Here is a 19,574-nt window from a genome sequence, read left to right on the forward strand (position 1 = left end):
TAGTGATTCTTTAAGAATTTGGTACTCTTTTGTAAAAAAACACACTTCATAAGGGCTAGAGGCAGTGCTATTTTCTAATTCTGAAAATTCTAAATAACTTTTAAAAACCACAAGTCTACAAAGTACTTCCTTACTGACCATTTTCTAAGTACACCATTTCCGATGTGTCAAAGGATGATGAATGACAAGAACATGAACCCTGGATTCAGACAAACCTTGACTGCAATTCCCACTCTGCCATTTATTTGCTATGTGACCTTGGGCTTTAACCACTTTGAGCCTAAATTAATTAATTTGTAAAAAGGAAATTAATTAATTTGTAACTACTTTACAGAGTTATTGTAAAGGTAAAGGTAATCAGCACAATAATTACCTAGCACATGTCACTACCATCATTATCCTTGCTTCTCAGAGTGTGGTCCAAAGACCAGCAGCTAGAGTATCACCCAGGAGCTTGTTAGAAATACAAAATCTCCATCCCAGAAATGCTGAATAAAAATCTGCATTTTATGTACACCTGAAACATATAGTATCATATACTAGTTTTACCTCAATTTCTAAAAATTGCATTTTAACAAGATCCCCAGGAGGTTCACATGCAGTATGATGTATGAAAAGCAATGTTCTTTACTACAGTCTGCTTTTCAAATTACCCTTCCTGATTAGTACTTCAATCTGAGAGTAGGGTGAAAAATGCAGCAAAAGGTGAGTTTAATCAATATTTCAAAGTAAATAATTTTAAATACAGATTAAAAACAATGTTTTGTTGGATAATAACAGCTGACAAATCAGTATAAAACAGGAAGAATTCTTTGGAGTCATATCTATAGTTGTGCAAATGGCATGTTCAAAAGGTAAACTAACCAGGATCCCTATGAATTGAGAACTTTTTAAAACTCACAGTTCAGTTATTTTTCTTAAGATGTTATCCTAATTTTCATATAAATAAACATAAAATAAACATTTCAGCAAATCTACTATGTATAAATCCTCTATAATCCAGCATTTCATTATAGTTTTACATTTTTATTTTCTCTTCTTTTTGAGGTACCACATGAACACCACTGAAACTGTATACAGACAGGTGGCATTATCCTATAACTTGCAGACGACCAACAAATAAAGCATTATGGGGACTTCCCTGGCAGTCCAGTGGTTAAGACTTTGCCTTCCAATGCAGGGGGTGCAGGTTCGATCCCTGGTCAGGGAGCTAAGATCCCACAGGCCTCGCGGCCAAAAAAACCAAAACATAAAACAGAAGCAATAACTGTAACAAATTCAATCAAGACTTTAAAAACATGGTCCACATCAAAAAAACTCTTTAAAAAAAAATTAAAAAGCATTATGACTTTTACTAGTCAAAAGGGAACTCCTCAGACAATAAAATATTGGCAAGGATGTTGAAAAACTGGAATCCTCATGCATCGCTGATGAGAATGAAAAACAGTGCAGCCACTTTGGAAAACAGTTTTGTTCATTAAACGGTGAAACACAGAAGAGTTACCATATAACCCAACAATTCCACTCCCAAGAAGACATATCTCCACACAAAAACTTGTATACTGATTTTCATAGCAGCATTATTCATAATAATCAAAAAGTGGAAACCCAAATGCCCACAAACTGACGAAGGTAAAAACAAAATATGGCATATCCATACAACGAAATATTATTTGGGCATTTTTAAAAGGGAATGAAGTTTAGACACATGCTACAACATGGATGAACTTTTAAAACATTACGCAGAGTGAAATAAGTCAATCACAAAAGGCCACACATGATTCCATTTATAGGAAATGTCCAGAATAGGCAAATCCATAGGGACAGAAAATGGATTAGCGGTTTCCAAGAGGCTGAGTAGAGAAAGAAAGAGGGAGTAACTGCAAACCGATATGGGGTTTCTTTTTGAGGGTGATAAAAAATGTTCTGGAATTAGACAGTGGTGATTGATGCAGAACTTTTTGACCATATTAAGATTAGTAGTGAATTATACACATTATGGTATGTGAATTATATCTCAATAAAGCTGTTATTTTAACAAAGAGAACTGCTCCCTCGTGACTGTATTTTTTGTGTGTGTGTGTGGTACATGGGCCTCTCACTGTTGTGGCCTCTCCCGTTGCGGAGCACAGGCTCCGGATGTGCAGGCTCATGGACCTAGCCGCTCCGCGGCATGTGGGATCTTCCCGGACCGGGGCACGAACCCGTGTCCCCTGCATCGGCAGGCGGACTCTCAACCACTGCGCCACCAGGGAAGCCCCTCGTGATTGTATTTTGAAATTGCCCATTCTACCAAAAGGAAAAAAAAAAAAAAGATCACAATATGCTCTTTAATTGTCTGATTTTGTTATCCCACAAACTGCCTCTTCTGAGGTAACATGACACCAAAATTCACAGGCAATGTCATCAAACTCGAACTTGAATTAAGTGGAAAAGTCCAAGGTTCCCAAGTTTCTAAAAATGCCCATTAATCAAAAAATAGCAAAGTATGTATATCTAAATTTAATCTATCGAGGGGGAGGGCACCAGTAGACTGGGAGACAGGAGATGGCCACCTAGTTTTCCTTGTGTACTTCCAGCAACTAAATGTTTCTTGATGAATTAACTGATTAATGCTAATGTTGTCAATGCCACTGACTGTAATTTCAGGTTGCTCCTAAGACTTACGGTTAAAAAATATAATGCACAACTTTAGAAACTCTTGTTCCAGCACCCACCTGATAACACATAATTGCTTGCACTATATGACACACCTTAACTGAAGGCAAAGGTCTTATAATAAATTACCATATGATATAAAAGTGCTGAACTACTGCCTAATAATACTAAATAATACTAAATGAAGTCTAGAACTTATTTACAAAACCACTATATTTTACCACAGATTTGGTGAAGTCAAAATCTCCAACAATTCCCTGTTGACGGTTTAAAGCAAATACATTGTTCTGATGAAGTGATCCATGAATTATGTCAGCCTTGTGCAATGTATGCAGGCCCTGGGCAACACCTTTCATGACCTTTAAAGCTTCCTACAGACAAGTACATACAAAAGAAGTCAGGAAGTAGACAAATCATTTTAACAGCTGAACATTTTCTCTAATTAAACGATTTTTCCAGAAGTGACTAAGCTTCCTCCAAATGAACCTTTAAAAAGAATACAGCAATAGAGAAAGAATTAAAGGACAGAAGTCCTGATTATGTAACTGGTAATACCATGTGGTGTCTGTGTGTGTGTGTGTGTGTGTGTGTGTGTGTGTGTGTGTGTGACTTAGAGACTACAGTCTCTAAGAAGACTTGGATTACAAATAATGAGCAGAAGGCATCTAAAAAAGAAAGAGAGACTGAAAAAGTGTTACTGGGTAGCAAGAATCTAGGCATCCTTTATTGTTATTACTAATTCAAATTTACGATAGAAATTAAAGCTATTGCTTAAAACTTAAAATACCAAGTGCTATACTACACAATTTACATACAGTACAACTTAATAGTTATAAGGATAGGCTTTGGTGCCAAAAAGACCCAATTCCAAGTCCCAACTCAGCCACTGGATGAGGGACCCTGTGCAAGTCACATTAATCTCTGTGAGCCTCATTTTTCTAATCTGTATATAATAGGATAACTCATATCACAGGGCTGATATGACAATTAAACAGAATGAGTCAAAACTGTACACTGTATAAAGCATGTAGTATATCCTCAATAAACTTTAGATGTTATTTTTCTCACTTAATACATCCATGGAAATAAGGTTTTTTACTTACTTCTAAAGTTAAAGGCATGCTGGATTGAATAGCACTCAGGTTTGCCCTAGGATAGTATGGGACCATCAGATAAGCCATAGGATCAGACTGAGAAGCAAAACAGAGAATGAGAATCTAAGTGAAAAATTCTTCAATATATTTTTAGTATACAATGACTGTACAAAATAACTTTTCTGGAAAGAATTACTTCTGTGCTGTGCAAAAGTTTTTAATTAGGCCCCGTTTGTTTAGTTTTGCTTTTATTTCTTTTGCCTTGGGAGACTGATAGGAGAAAATATTGCTACAATTTATGTCAGACTGTTTCTTCTACGTTCTCTTCCAGGAGTTCTATGGTTTCATGTCTTACATTTAGGTCTTCAAACTATTTTGAGTTTATTTTTATATATGATGGAAGGGAATGCTCTAATTTCATTGTTTTACATGCCCAGCAACACCTTTTGAAAAGACTGTCTAATTAAACTTAAAAGCTTTTGCACAGCAAAGGAAACTATCAACAAAATGAAGACAACCTACGAAATGAGAGAAAATATTCACAAATGATGCGACTAACAAGGGGTTAATATCCAGAATATACAAAGAGCTCATACAACTCAATATCAAAAAACACCAAACAATCAAAAGATGGGCAGAAGACTTAAATAGACATTGTTCCAAAGAAGACATACAGATGGCTAACAGGTACATGAAAAGATGCTCAATATCACTAGTTATTAGAGAAATGCAAATCAAAACCGCAATGAGGTATCACCTCACACCTGTCATAACGGCTATCATCAAAAAATCTACAAATAACAAATTCTAGAGAAGATGTGGAGAAAAGGGAGCCCTCATACATTGTCAGTAGGAATGTAAATTGGTGTCGCCACTATGGAAAACAGTATGGAGGTTCCTCAAAAAACTAAAAATAGAACTACCATATGATCCAGCAGTTCCACTCCTGGGTATATATCCAGAAAAATCAAAAAAAACTTATTCTAAAAGATACATGCACCGCAATGTTCATAACAGCACTATTTACAATAGCCACGACATGGAAGTAACCCAAATGCCCATCAACAGATGACTGGATTAAGAAGATGTGGTAGATATACAATGTGATATTAGCCATTTAAAAGAATGAAATACTGCCATTTGCAATAACGTGGATAGAGAATATCATGCTTAGTGAAATAAGTCAGAGAAAGACAAATACTATATGATATCACATATGTAGAATCTAAAAAATAATACAAATGAATGTATATACAAAACAGAAACAAACTCACAGACATAGAAAACAAACTTGTGGTTACCAAAGGGGAGAGGGAAAGTGGGAGGGACAAATTAGGGGTATGGGATTAACAAATACAAACTATTATATATAAAATAGATAAGCAACAAGAATTTACTGTTTAGCACAGGGAATTATACCCATTATCATGTAATGGAATATAATCTGCAAATATACTGAATCACTATGCTGTACACTTGAAACTAACACAATATTGTAAATCAACTATATACTTCAATTTTTAAAAAGTTAAAAGGAATTAATTACTTCTCTAAAGCTTGGAGGTAAAACGCACTTTAAATAAAATGTTTTCTGCAAGAGATTAGCATAAAAACTTTACCTTACACAAAAATAGGAATATCAATGGTAGCAACCCAGACTCTTCTTTAGCTTCTCTCCAAGCTCTGTGATACGCGGCTGCTCTCTGAATTACCCTGGCTTCTGTGTCGACATCCACAGAATAGCCCTTGTACCAAAAAAAAAAAAAAAAAAAAAAAAAAAAAGAGGGATTGGCAATTCCAAGATTAAAAATTTCACTGTAATTATATATCATTCCAGCTTAAATTAGATTTTTATATAAGTTAAAATATAACTAAATTTATTTTTTTAATACTTTTTCTATCTGCTTTAAATGATATGATATAGAAAAAAAAGAACATTTCTACCAGTAGCTTAATATACACTCTACAATATGCACTCACTAAAGCCAAAGTAATTATCCTACTATCATGATTAACAGTTTTCCAGGTCAATGAAGAGAAGAAATCAAAGAACAGGAGACTGTGTTGGCAAAATAGTTGAGATTTCAAAGAGAAATGTAAGAAAAACAAGAATTTTAAAAGGCTCTTGGCTAGAATGTAATAAGTTCACCCGAGAAAAGGAATGTAAGTACATTCTATTAAAGACATACATTATTTAGGGAAATGAGAGAAACTTTAAATTCAAAATTAGTTCCGGCAACCACACTGGAAGCATAATCATCATACCAGTCAATTCACATAATTTAGAAAATAAACAGTGGGTCTTTACTTTCCTGAAAAGTACCACCACCACTCCCCTTTGTACTTCGGAATCTCCCACAAGTCCAAAAAACTTACCTTTAAAAGAATTATCTGCCCGTTAACCTCAGAACATACCAAAGGACGCTTCCCGCTAAGTTCCTTCATGGGCTCAGCATCAAGAAGATCCCTTTCCAAGCTCATTGTAAGAAGACCACCAGAGTTCTAGGCACAAGTTTTTGTTACAGTTGAAGAATCCAAATAATCCCAGCACTTTTAAATAATCAACAAAATTAGTTACATACTATTAGATGGACTGGACATGAACCCTACTGGAGATACCAATAAATAAAAATATTTAAAGTTTCATATTTTTTCTATTTCCTGGCTCTTGAACTCCCACCCAAAATGTAATGACCATACATTTAATCATTGCAACAGCTCTCTAACAGATTCTGAAGATGACTGGGATGAACCAGACGTGCTTCCAAGGGACCCTGGTGTTTACTTGGAAAACTTCATGTGTTTCCTAAAAAATATTAAAATGATGACAAATAAAAAGGAGACTGTACAATGGGAATGAGATGTCTAAAAATTTTGACTACTGTGAACTCTAACACCCCTGCCTCTGAAGTGGAATCCTCAAAAGTGAAAATGGCTTTTAAATAATTTAACTCTACTAGGTATTTCTGCTACTTTTTAAAAGGAATATTTTTTTGCACTAAAACATGACTATCAACATTTTAAATCAAGCTGAGTTTTACTATGGTAGAGTTTTAGTAAGAGGGGTTGTGAAATTATTTTCTGTTTTTTTTTTTTTAAGTGTTGTCAGCATATTTAAGTAAGTCACAATACATAATCTACAGGGGTTTTCTAAGGATACATCACAGGAAAACATCTTAAAATAATTAAAGGCATCCATAAGCCACAATTCGAACCTTTTATAATCTTCCACAATAAAACAGATTAGCATATTTTTAAAATTAATTTTCAAGTCCTATATAGCACCACATATTCACTCACCCAGCCTATAAGAGAGAGTCTCTAAGCAAGAGTTAAGTAATTGCAAGGAAAACACTACATTATTTTAAAGTTTAGTCTGAAAAGATTATACAGTAATTGCTTTAACAATTTATGGGACTTATTAATCTTACATATTTATGAGTTCATAAGTCTATGTGAACATCCCTTTATGTACTATATTTAAGCTATTATCATGGACTTAATGACAATCTTAAAGAATACACATCTTGGGCTTCCCTGGTGGCGCAGTGGTTAAGAATCCGCCTGCCAATGCAGGGGACACGGGTTCGAGCCCTGGTCCGGGAAGATCCCACATGCCGCGGAGCAACTCAGCCCGTGAGCCACAACTACTGAGACTGTGCTCTAGAGCCTGCGAGCCACAACTACTGAAGCCTGTGTGCCTAGAGCCTGTGCTCCGCAACAAGAGAAGCCACCACAATGAGAAGCCTGCACACCGCAACAAAGAGTAGCCCCCACTCGCTGCAACTAGACAAAGTCCCACGCGTAGCAATGAACACCCAAAGCAGCCAAAAATAAATAAATAAAATTAAAAAAAAAAAAAAGAATAAACATCTCATCTAGTCCCTCATCCCTAGCAGACAACACAAAACACAGAGCTAACAGATTCTGCTCTGAGAGCCGAAGTTTACCAATCCTGCTCCACAGAGTCCTAATACACTGATCTCCCAGACTTTGAATCCTGCCTGCTTTAACTTAAAAGATAAATTCTATTTAAATTCCTCATGACTATCAGTGTCCTGCTTTTTTTTTTTTTTTTTTGGTGGTACGCGGGCCTCTCACTGCTGTGGCCTCTCCCGCCGTGGAGCATAGGCTCCGGACACGCAGGCCCAGAGGCCATGGCTCACGGGCCCAGCCGCTCCGCGGCACGTGAGATCTTCCCGGACCGGGGCACGAACCCGCGTCCCCTGCATCGGCAGGTGGACTCTCAACCACTGCGCCACCAGGGAAGCCCAGTGTCCTGCTTTTATTCTAACCTGGAACAGAAGCTAAACTGCTTCATCATTTCAAAAAATAAACACCTGTAATTCAAATAAGTGCCATGCAATGTATTGAGTGGGTATGAGGAAAAGAGAAAACAAATAAAAACATGCAAATTGATATAAAAATTGACATAAAAATAAAAAACATGCAAATTGATATAAATATAGTATGCAAGTATTAAAGGCAGTCTTGAGAAAAGTTCTAATAATACCTAAAAACCACTCCTCAGGAACATTTTCATAAAGTAAGGATATTTAACACTAACACATAATTTTAACGTCATCGCTTTTCAACACTCTCTGCAGAATAGTAAGAAACAAAGCTTACCATGTACTTAAGTAATCCTATTTCAGGATAAAGTAGAGGAAGCTCAGGGAACCATTTCTGTACCAAGCTATTCAGCTTCTCCTAAATTTAAAAAATATTTTTATTATAGATCAATATATATTCAACTGTGACATGTTGGTATCTCCCTTATTATATATCTAACAAGATATATAATCTAATAATATATATAACCTCATAAAATATATAATCACTGATTTTGCCTTCTACTACAAGAAATATTAAACGAAAACCAAGAGTCATTTGGTTCTAAATTACCATCTTACTAACAGAAGAAAAACTTAATTACCAATTTTAAGCTTAATATACATATACAGGCACAAAACCTTGCCTAAGGTCAAAAGTCCATACTCATTCACAAGCTAAAATGAAAAAGTGTCATGAAAAACCAATTTGAGTCATAAAATTGTCACTATTTCTCAAAATAGTAGAACACAGTACAAACACAGAACAAAGCAACACAGTAACATTTTAAAATAATGGCTATTTCATGTTAGGAAGAAAAAAATCATAAAAGCCTTGAAAGAAAAAATTAACATGTAGCTCTACAAAAGCTACTTTGAAGCAAATGTGTAAATTGAGAATCCTTAGGAAAGTCACATCACATGTTTATTCAGTAAAACTTCTAGATACTTATCAAGTTCCTGGGAGATAGCTATTTTATCCAAGGTTCATAAGGTGAACAATGAAGCACACACTGTCAGATAAGTTTGCTAAATAATGCATAACACTTAAAATGCCTATTATTTTCATAGTATTTTTATTTTTCAGAGGCACTGTTTCTTATCTTCTTTCCCATAACATCCCTGAAACATAAAATACAATATTCTCTCCATTTTAAAGACAAAATATGCTGACTAACTCTTCCAAAGTCACAAAAATTCATGGTAGAACTTTCCCCCAACCCAGTAGTTTTATTTTGTTAGATTCTTCAACTAAATTATGATGCCCTATTAGTGTTTTCATTGCAGTTTTAAGCTAAAATGATGTTCATACAGATTTTAATAAAGGAAAAAGTCTTTAGGCTTTATCTTCAACAGAAAACAAGCAATATGCAAAAGTGTCTGTTAAGATCTCGATTCTTGTAAAAACAAGCAGAAAGCAAATAAAAGGAAGTAAACTCAAAAGTTAACTGTAATTATACTACTGTTACCACTGAGTGAGAGCATTACAGATGATGTTTCTTCTTCCTTATACTTTTCTGTAATTTTCACATTTGGCACAATGGTTATGAATTATTTTGTCATCAGAAATTAATTTCTAAATTCACAAACATTACTATACCAACTTAACTATGCCAATATAATCTCTGATCTTTTGATTATAGTACACTTCATAAAAATGGATATTTGAATTCAATTTTTACAGTAAAAACTAATTCAAAATTTCAAAGCACCAAATACTTACATATTCTTCCCGCTCATGATAAATTTCCTGAAAGACACTATTCTGCAACTGAGTTATTTCTTGTTTTATTTCCTCAATCTCAGATCCATCATGGTCATCGGACTTTAATCAGAAAGAAAAAAGTGACCTTATAGACTTATGAAAGTAGACTCAAAACAAGTCTTCCTAGTAAGAATTAATGCAACTTCTACAGCAAATCACTCTGTCTGATTTCTATGTATTCTTCTATACCTAGCACATAACAATCTCTCATAACACTTGTCGAATTAATATTTATTAGTTTATTCTAATCCTGACTTTTCCAAAACCTACAAAAAGGAATTATAAAAATAAAGTCATAAAATTAATTACATAGATTTTTCTTATCTCTTAATTTGCTGTACATTTTCTCTAAGATGACCAACTGCCACCATAAGTAAATGTCAAGAATAGGAACCAGAATACAATTAAACTCCCTGGAACCTTTTTCTATGTAAGATTTGATTTTTAAAAAATTAGTAAACATGTGGCATGTCTACTACAGGAAAGACAATGTAGGACTCACAAAGACTCCATAAAACTCTAAGATAATTAACAAGCCTCCTTAAAAGGTACATGTTTTCAAAGTTAGATGTTTCTATAAAAGTTAAAAAATTAAACTAAAAAAGACCCCATTCCCCACAGCCCAAAATAGGATAAAACTAGAAAAATTTTAAACTATTAAATTAGCTCTACTCCATGCTTAAATGCTCCAATGAGGAAGAAAGCTAACTCAAGTTGGATTAAGATATAATGTAAATCCCTTTGACAAGTAAATTCTTTGTTCAAGGAAACAAAGAATGCCAGTTTATTCACAGTTTCAAGCCTAAAGAAGGAGGTTTAGTCCAGTTTAAAGTGTCCTAATTCTTCCAGTTCTATTATAATATGAAAACAACTTAAATATTTGCAAGAAATAGTATGTCCAGCCATTAAAAAGAGAGCTAACAAAAGACATCCTGATCTTTACGACAAAATTCTGCCTTTGGGGGAGTACCCCATTGCCTTGCAGCATGTAGTAGGCTGGTTTTTAATAGATATTATAACAGTCCATTATCAACAGTTTTTTAAATTATTCGAAAATGCTTATCTTACTAACAACCAAGGCAACCATGTAAAATGTTTTTTTAAAGCACTTCATGACATGGGAAAAGGTTTACACTATTAACGTAGTAATTTTATTTAAACACAAACACAGAAGGGAAAAATAAAACAAAATGTGAATAATTTTAAAGAGTGTATTTATGCATTACTCTTACGCATAAATAAAATGAGGTACACACAGAGTTCAGTAAGAACCAACTGTTTCCTTACTTCTTCCAAATTATTCTTTTCAACCAATTTCCATCTCAGTCGAGCCTTTAAGCTTTTCAGTGTCTTTTTAATGGACAGCAAGTGATCCACATTGGGGCTCTTATTTAAACATTCAATAATCTGTTTCTTAAACTAAGTGAGAGAAAGAGTTGTTATATTTTCAACACACAGTCAACAATATTAATCGAACAGTCGCTTCCTGACCACTCATTAATTCTCTATTAACATTCAACTAGTATTTACTGAGTTCAGATTGAAATAAGAAATTCTTCAATTTTCAACAAGACAATTCTACCCACTGATTTCTTAATTATCCACATATCTATTTAGAACAGTATCATTCTAGCAATCAAAGAAACAAAGGGAAAAAATATTTCAAGCTGAGACACACAGTGAGACACACTTTGCTACAGAAAATGCAAATTGAATTTCTAGTGAGGATGTAAACTGAAATTACCCTTCCCAAAAGTAGCTTGACAATATGTATCAAGTTTTAAGAATGTTCATTCCTTTTGACTTAGTAATTAACAATTTTTAGGAATCTATTTGAGGAAATACACACAAAATTATGTACAGAGATTATGTATAGGGCTTCCCTGGTGGCGCAGTGGTTGAGAGTCCGCCTGCCGAAGCAGGGGACATGGGTTCGTGCCCCGGTCCAGGAAGATCCCACATGCTGTGGAGCGGCTGGGCCCGTGAGCCAGGCCGCTGAGCCTGCGCGTCCAGAGCCTGTGCTCCGCAACGGGAGAGGCCACAACAGTGAGAGGCCCGCGTACCGAAAAATAAAAAAAAATAAAAATATTATGTACAGTGTTATTTATGGTAAAAAAAAAAAATGGAAGTAACCTTAACATCTGATAGATTAAAGGTTAAATAACACTGTACATCTATGCAAGAGATGATGTTTTAATCACTCAAAATGACAGTATACAAGAATTATTAATCATATGGGCAAAGTTTATAATACACAAATGAAGAAAACATTTTCAAACAGTTTACAAAATGATGCAGTGTACATAATATTCATACATACATATAAGTCACCATTCACAAAGGAAATACTCTGAAACTAGCAGTAAGTATCTCTTAAGCAAAGGGGACTATAATCAATGTTTTTATTTATCTTTCTGTATATAGCAAGTTTTCTACTGTAAACTTGTATAGGCAAAAAGAAAATGAGGGCTTCCCTGGTGGCGCAGTGGTTGAGAGTCCGCCTGCCGATGCAGGGGACACGGGTTTGTGCCCTGGTCCGGGAAGATCCCGCATGCCGCGGAGCGGCTGGGCCCGTGAGCCATGGCCGCTGAGCCTGCGCGTCCGGAGCCTGTGCTCCGCAACGGGAGAGGCCACAGCAGTGAGAGGCCCGTGTACCGCAAAAAAAAAAAAAAAAGAAAATGATAAAAGTTATGTTTTAAAGGACATAAGAGAATCAAAGATTTAAGACAATAAAAAAAATCTCAATATATTTATATCAGTGAAATGCCATTTCCACTACAGGATGAATTTAATTATATACCAGCTAACAATGGCTATAGTGTTTTTCTAGCAATAGTAAATAATTTATCTACACACTGGGTATTAAACTACTTGAGAAAAGTTTAAGTATTAAAAATTTCAAAGCATCAGTATATAAGACCAATAATATAAAGCATAATCCAACCTCAACACTGTCCTTGTACTTGGATTGTACTGTGGCAATAAGCCTTTCCTCTGAACGGATCTTTTGTACTACTTGGCTATATGCATTTAAAGTGATCTCCTTGTCTGCATCACCTTGCTCCTAAATGAAATCATACACACAGATTTATATACAAAGGAATACAAAATAGTTAAAACCTTCGATAACAATGGATACACTTTAAAATGATATCCTTAACGAATTTCTATATCTATGTCAAAATATTTCTTAAACATAGATATTTTTCTAGGGAGAAGAGAGATTGATATCAAAGATGTTCATATAGGAAATTTTATTCCCATAACACTATTATACTTAAAGCTGTCTGAAGTAGAGCGTTAAAGGAAATCAGGGATACTGTTATGCTAAATGTAAGAACTAAACAATATATAGAACTTCAACACTTTATTTTTAGATATCTGTTAACAACCACTTCTAAAATCAAGCCTGACAAAACCATCTAAATAAGGACAATTTGACAATAGGGAAATATAGTAATGCGTACTTTTTAATGCCAATCTTTATAAAATCACAAAAGGTAAAGAGAAACAAGCAAAATAAAGAACATAACCAATGAGACTTTGGTAAGCAGCCTGAGAAACTGGTTAAGAGTTCCAGTGAGCAATATTAACATTACAAAATACACTAATTTTTAACTTTACACAGCAAAAGAGAGTATACACAGTAGGGAAAGGGAGCTACTAATCAAACTTGTGTATCCACTTCCAAGAGCTGTTTCAGATTTTATTTCACGTTTTCACAAACTCTAAAGAGTCTTATCTTACAGTCACTGGGTATGACGGACTCAAAAATCAAGTGCTAACGAAAGCTGACACACTCAGATTAAGAGTTGTTTTCCTGGAATTAAACATTAGATTTTTTTTTTCATGTGAAATATCCTACTAAAATCAAAATACCAACCACTCTGTGGAAGAATAAGACTTCACACTGTATTTGGGTTAGAACTTGAGGGTGTTACTATCTCAAATAGGCCTTTACGAGGAAAGCTAAGACTAGTCTTAACACTCTACCTAGTAAGGAAACCACTTTGCTTCAAAGGAAGCAGTAATAAAGACTATCAATACTCACAATCAGAGATATCTCCAGCTCTTTGCAGACACTTGACCCTGCCTTCTCTAGGATTTCATCAATATTACCAATTGTGTCTTCAGAAGTCAGTGATTCTTCCACAGATAGATCAAAGGCCTCGTGTGCAAAAATAAAAAACATGAAGTATCTCATTTAATTATTTCAATTAGTATTGTGTCCTTATACCTGGAGCAGAACATTAACCTATGTACTGGGCAACGAGGGGGAAATAAACACAAGAAACATAAAGTACTACCCTCACAAAACTTATGCACCAGAAAGAAAAGGTATACGCACCTCACATGCCTAAAGAAAACACAGATTTTTGTTTAGGTAATTAGTGATTAAGAGAGATGAGAGGACAATACAGAGGAAAATTATGAAAAAAAACAGGGACAAGACCAAGATGTTTTGGGGGAACAGTAAAAGAGGCAGTCTGACTAAATACTGGTAAAGAACCTTGACTGCTCAGGTAGCAAGTTTAAACCTGACAGGTAGTGGGCAGACAATATCAGTGTTTATACAAAGAAGGGGTATGATTATACCTGGTACTTAATGATGACCCACTAGCATTAAGGAATATGAAGATTCAAAGTTAAAAATTAAACCCTGATAGTTTCCATCTCGTTAGGAAAACAAAGGTGCTTTCTATCAGGAAACAGACTTTATAATAAGGTGTTAAATAGAATAGGCATCAGGGGCCCAAACTATAATACAGAACATAAATGTCATAAGCAGTCACTCGGCTTTCAGAGGTTCAGATTTGTGTTTATGGAGGTCTAGATTTGGGAAACGGATATGGAAATGAAAGAAAAGGATAACAGATAATTAACCTAAATGGAAAGACAATTATGATCAATAACAAAAGAAGACAAAGAAATAACTTAGTTACATTAATATATCCATAAGGAAGTACCAAAAATGAAGAGTTCTAGAAGTAGCAGGAGATTAAAGATTTTTTTTTCCCCAGACAAAGCTAGAACTGCATATTTGGAAATCATTCACACAGAGAGATAAATGACACTATAGGTGTCTTTCCCTTTGCTCAGGAGGATGTAAAGCACACAGAAGAACACAGAATCAATAACAAAATTAGGCCAAAATTTCATTAGGATTCTGAGTACACTACACAAAGCCACATGTCTCCAAGCCTTTTAGAAAATTACATGGTGTTTTCACAATAATAATTAAGAACTAAAAAAACAAAAAGATATGCAAGATACCTTTTCTAATATCTAATATCAAATGAGACTAATATTCCCCATTTATTTTAGATATCTTTAGGATATTTAAGATAACTAAAACTTAAAAGATTTACACTGCTAAACAACATTGTAATCATGGCTAGTTAGCCAACTAATGTTAAAACACGTATGTCCTGCTAAAAAAGAAACCAAAAAGAGGAAAGCTCTACTACCCTCAAAGCACATACCCTTATCTCTACACCGTAGCTGTAAAATATACACTACACTTGTAATAAACTCCACTGATATTATCTTACACCTGTAACTTGACTGAAGTTGTTTTCATATATGTCCTAAACAGAGAATGTAAATGTGTAAATCCCTCACTCTTCTATCCCAGCATTCTCATTCATATTCTCATTAATATTTTTTCTCTTTTTTATCTCTCTCTCCCTCCCTCCCTCACTCTCTCTCTCAGAAAGAAGTAAATTACATGTGGACAATTTAAAAATAAAACATTCCCTGGTTTATGCTATGACACCACTCGGCAACAGCTCTTGTTACCTTTAAGGTACTCTGAAACCATGTTACAAGATGTTGTAGAGAAACCTCTGTTTCACTTCTAACGCTGGTGAACTTCTCTCTTTTATTACACTTCCAGTCATAAAATTTCTTCAGTATTTCTTCAGAGTTTGTCCCTTCTTTGGCCTGTCCATATACTGCTTCTAAAGAGGCTGACAAATCCTGCAGAGAGATACTTCTGTTTTTTAAAGTTTATTAATTTTATATTAGGATTCAAGCACCATATTAGAATCTGAGAGAAAAGTAGTATGTTGAATCCCTATCTTTGAGCATTTTATAAATAAAACTTAGATTAGACATAAAAGCATAAAACTACCTATAAGGTGATTTATTTGGACTGTAAGAGTAAACGTTAAGTGAATTAAGGTTATAAATAGAAGGTTTTGTATTCTTAGGTTTTTAATCAAGTAGAAATTATCCTTTTTTCTCTGGCTTTACATAAGAATCACTACTATTTTGTCCTGATATGGAAGTTTCTAAGAGCTACTGCTAAGTAAAAATAAACACACCAAAATATTCAAATAATTCCAATTAAGGAAAGACATTAAGCATATGTGTGTGTGTGTGTGTGTGTGTGTGTGTGTGTGTGTATGCACTTAAAAGCATTTTTAGAAAGGCTTAGAAGAGACAAAAGAGCTTGATGGCTCTCTCTAGGAATCAGACTCTAGAAATGTCACAGAGACAAGAGGAAAACTTAATAGACCCCAGAAATTTTTATCACAAAACTCTGAGAAACCCTTGGAAAGAGAGAGGATGGCTGGTGCTTGGCATTGAATGAATACGGTCATACCAAGTGGGAGAAGGCCTGTACCACAGCAGAGAATATCCTGTGGGACAAGAACTGTCTTCATACGCCCTTCTTTCTCCCTCACACTGGGCAGGAAACCAGCAGCACAAGCAAGAGGCAAGGATTTATACAAGTACAGTATAGGAACCTAGATGAGGCAGAAACTGATAACCAATACAAAAGGATTGGCCAAGCACTCTCTTTTCTTCCCTTTTGCCCTGAATACCTGGTAGCATTTACACCCATGGGTAGCAGCCCCTGGAAAAGAGCAGTGGCTCTTTTCCTCCCAGGACTGGGAGGTCCTCTGAAGAGTAATATCATCTAGAAGAAAAGCCAATAAGAAGTAGTTGAGCCCAGACTGCAACCCTAGAAGTTCTGTGTAACAACCCCATCCTATTCCCTAAACCCATCTGAAGTTACGGTCCAAGCTTTCACCCCTCCCTAGGTCCCATTACCACACTATCACATATGTATACAACAGCACACTAAGGCAGTTTATAATTCTTCAAGAGAATATGAGGTCCTGAGGGGAAGTACAGGGGAGGATGAAATGTGTGAATAATACAAGCATTCTGAAAGAAATATAATAAACTAAGCCACCTTATAAAAAGGAAGCAAAATCAGTAGCCCAGATAATAGTAAGAACTCAAAATAAACATAACAAATATTCTCAAAGAAAGAAAATTGGAAACATAAAGCAAAACCAAGTAGCTATGAATAACAACTGAAATTATTAAGTATGAAAGAAATAATCTTTGAAATAAAGAACACAAGGGATTGGTTAAGTGGCAGAAGAAATGCAGCAAAAGAACCAATTAGTGACTAGGTGGTTAAGTCAAGGATCCTTCCAAAAAGACACAGAAAGGGATAAAAAGATAGAAAAAAATGAATGAACAATTAAAATATGTAAAGAACAGAAGTTTAAACATCCATCTAACAGAAGTCTCAGAATGAAAGAAAATATAAATGAGGTAGGAGGGAGCGGGGGGGGGACAGTATTTTAAGAAATAATTATCAAATATTTCCTAGAGTTAAAGAAAAACCTCAAACTGAATTGCCTCAGGTTAAATCTAAACTTATATATGTTTCAGTGCAATTTAGGAAATAAGTCAAGAGAAAATGATCAAGCTCCAGGAGGAAAAAAGGTAACAGAAGAACAAAAATCAGGCTCATATCAACTACTGAAATAAGAAAACAATGGATTATTATTGTCAAAGGTCTGAAGAGAAAATGGACCTAATATTTTGTAGCTCACTAAACAATTATTTAAAGAACTTAAATGTAAGCAATTGTTTAAATTGTTTAAATACAATATCCTGAGACATTCAATACGTCACAAAGTCAACCACTCAAAGCCCTCCTTGAAAGTACTCTCAAAGAAAGTATTCCAATACAGAGTAAACCAAAAGATATCCAATAATTTACAAAATAAATAAGAGTGAGAAAATAACTCTAAAGTCTGTTACTTGAGATATCATATACAGTATCTGTAACAATCTCTGAGTAAAATCCTAGACAACAATTGTGGTTGTTAGATTCATGGGAAGGAGATACAGACAGACAAAAAGACACACCAGAGGCAAGTGAAAATGTTCTAAGATATCAGGGGTAGAAGGTGAAAAAAAAGGGAGGTAAAAAAAGAAACCATGATAAACAGAAACACAAAAATAATCACAGAAATAAGTTCTAATAAAACAGTAATTATAAATATATAAATCAAGCTACCCATCAAAAGGCAGATTTACACATTGGATTCTTTTTAAAAATGATCTGTTAGTGTGTTGTCTAAGAGAGACATTTAAAATAAAGGGAGAAAAAAAGAAAACATATATAAAGCAAATATTAACCAGAAAGACAGGTGGGATAAGAATTTTAAAAGAAAACAAAAATAAAATTTTATCCCAAAACACCATAAGGGAAAAATAATGTTACATAACAGCTTAAAATACATAACAATCACAAATTCATTAACACTCAACAATACAGCAATGAAATATTTTGAACAATTTAAAGAAGCAGAATATATAACAATATATTAACTAGAATATATAACAAAAATATCCCCAAACTGATCAGATAAAAAAACTAAGCAAAGATACAGAAGATTAAAGCTTAAAATAATAGCTATAGGTCAGAAACTGCACACAAAGAAAACCTAGAATATACTTTCTTTTTGAACTTAAAAGGAACGGTCATGAAAAATTAACCGTGTATTGTAGGCCACAAAAAAAATCTCAATAAATGCTGAGGAAATCAAAATCATGACATTTCACTTCTTTGACCCTCATTATCAAAGTATAAGTTATATTCTTAAGTATTTACTTGAAGAATATAAATAAAAATCTAACTATTTTTCAGCAAACTAAAGAGAAGCTTAAAGAATAATCTGGTGCCCAGGAGTGGGATTCCTGGATCACATGGTAACTCTATTTTTAGTTTTATAAGGAACCTCCATACTGTTCTCCATAGTGGCTGTACCAATTTACATTCCTACCAACAGAGCAAGCGGGTTCCCTTTTCTCCACACCCTCTCCAGCATGTATTATTTGTAGACTTTTTGATGACGGCCATTCTGACCAGTGTGAGGTGATATCTCATTGTAGTTTTGATCTGCATTTCTCTAATAATTAGTGATGTTGAGCATCTTTTCATGTGCTTTTTAGCCATCTGTATGTCTTCTTTGGAGAAATGTCTATTTAGATCTTCCACCCGTTTTCTGACTGGGTTGTTTGCTTTATTGATATTGAGCGGCATGAGCCATTTGTATATTTTGGAGATTAATCCCTTGTCAGTTGCTTTATTTGCAAATATTTTCTACCATTCTGTAAGTTGTCTTTTCATTTTGTTTATGGTTTCCTTTGCTGTGCAAAAGCTTTTAAATTTAATTAGGTCCCATTTGTTTATTTTTGCTTTTATTTTCATTACTCTAGGAGGTGGATTGAAAAAGATCTTGCTGTGATTTATGTCAAAAAGTGTTCTGCCTATGTTTTCCTCTAAGAGGTTTATAGTATCCAGCCTTACATTTAGGTCTTCAATCCATTTTGAGTTTATTTTTGCGTATGGTGTTAGGGAGTGTTCTAATTTCATTCATTTACATGTAGCTCTGGAGAAAACCATAATTC

The 19,574-nt window shown here is 34.5% G+C and overlaps 1 protein-coding gene across 1 annotated transcript in view; it reads right to left on the reverse strand.

Annotated features, from left to right (window-relative positions):
• STK31 (serine/threonine kinase 31) overlaps positions 1–19,574 on the reverse strand; it is an 88,715-nt gene that overhangs the window by 35,689 nt on the left and 33,452 nt on the right. The window contains 10 exon segments of the mRNA XM_022585071.2: positions 2,880–3,029; positions 3,762–3,848; positions 5,372–5,497; positions 6,129–6,254; positions 8,382–8,462; positions 9,807–9,908; positions 11,136–11,267; positions 12,793–12,912; positions 13,900–14,016; positions 15,648–15,827. Of these exon segments, the coding sequence (XP_022440779.2) occupies positions 2,880–3,029; positions 3,762–3,848; positions 5,372–5,497; positions 6,129–6,254; positions 8,382–8,462; positions 9,807–9,908; positions 11,136–11,267; positions 12,793–12,912; positions 13,900–14,016; positions 15,648–15,827 (1,221 nt within the window).

The sequence above is a fragment of the Delphinapterus leucas genome, chromosome 9 (assembly GCF_059928025.1).
Source record: "Delphinapterus leucas isolate spDelLeu-1000000601 "Yukka" chromosome 9, BTC_Dleu_Yukka2, whole genome shotgun sequence".
Lineage (NCBI taxonomy): Eukaryota > Metazoa > Chordata > Mammalia > Artiodactyla > Monodontidae > Delphinapterus > Delphinapterus leucas.